The sequence below is a fragment of the Olea europaea genome, chromosome 18 (genome assembly GCF_002742605.1).
Source record: "Olea europaea var. sylvestris chromosome 18, O_europaea_v1, whole genome shotgun sequence".
Lineage (NCBI taxonomy): Eukaryota > Viridiplantae > Streptophyta > Magnoliopsida > Lamiales > Oleaceae > Olea > Olea europaea.
In genome coordinates, this window is record NC_036254.1 from 24,802,613 (window position 1) to 24,803,564 (window position 952).

At 44.7% G+C, this 952-nt stretch overlaps 1 protein-coding gene across 1 annotated transcript in view; it reads left to right on the forward strand.

Annotated features, from left to right (window-relative positions):
- The window catches only part of LOC111366908, a 1,273-nt gene extending 1,242 nt beyond the window's left edge, over positions 1-31 (forward strand). Inside the window, exon 4 of the mRNA XM_022987588.1 lies at positions 15-31. Coding sequence (XP_022843356.1) covers positions 15-31 — 17 coding nt within the window. The remainder of the gene's footprint in view (positions 1-14) is intronic.
- Positions 32-952: the final 921 nt, after the last annotated feature.

Here is a 952-nt window from a genome sequence, read left to right on the forward strand (position 1 = left end):
TTTTTCCTTTTTAGTGTTTACTTTTGCTTAGCCTTGTTATCTCCTACTTGCTCGGGATGTGGGCAAGAATTCTTCGAATGTATAAACACATCTTTCATTCGATATTATTGGCGCTGGATGCGTGGTTCCTTTAAAATGTCGTCTCTCATGTTATTTTTCTTTTTATTGCTTGATGGTGCGAGGGAGTGTTCATATATATATATATATATTTTTTTTTTTGTTTTTTTTTCCCCAAGGCTCTCCACCTAGTCGCGTATGCTATGTCGACCGCAGGGGGTGATTTGGTGGTTAAGGGCCTTAGCCAATTTTTTGACTTTCCAAGGCTCTTCACCTAGCCGCGTAGGCTATGTCGACTGCAGGGGGTGATTTGGTGGTTAAGGGCCTTAGCCAATTTTTTGACTTTCCAAGGCTCTCCACCTAGCCGCGTAGGCTATGTCGACTGCAGGGGATGATTTGGTGGTTAAGGGCCTTAGCCAATTTTTTGACTTTCCAAGGCTCTCCACCTAGTCGCGTAGGCTATGTCGACCGCAGGGGGTGATTTGGTGGTTAAGGGCCTTAGCCAATTTTTTGACTTTTCAAGGCTCTCCACCTAGCCACGTAGGCTATGTCGACCGCATGTCTTAGTGGGGTGGGCGTGGATTTCAAAGTTGCCTGTTGGTATAAAAAATTCCTGGTCTTGTGAGCTCAGTAGGCGCACCGGGACGTCCCAGCTGGGCTGGCCCTTCCGTAGCGCCCTCATCATCCGTCACTGCCAAGGTCTTTCATTGAATAAGATAAATTGTTACAACTAAGGGTGCCTTTGTGAGGCATTACATAGAGAAAATAAGCAATGCAACCTAATCTACTATATTTACAAAAGCGCAGTCGGCATATACATTTTGAGTTCTACTGGTAATACTTTTTGAGGTGTTCTGCATTCCATGGTCTACCTAGTGGCCTTCCTTTTATATCT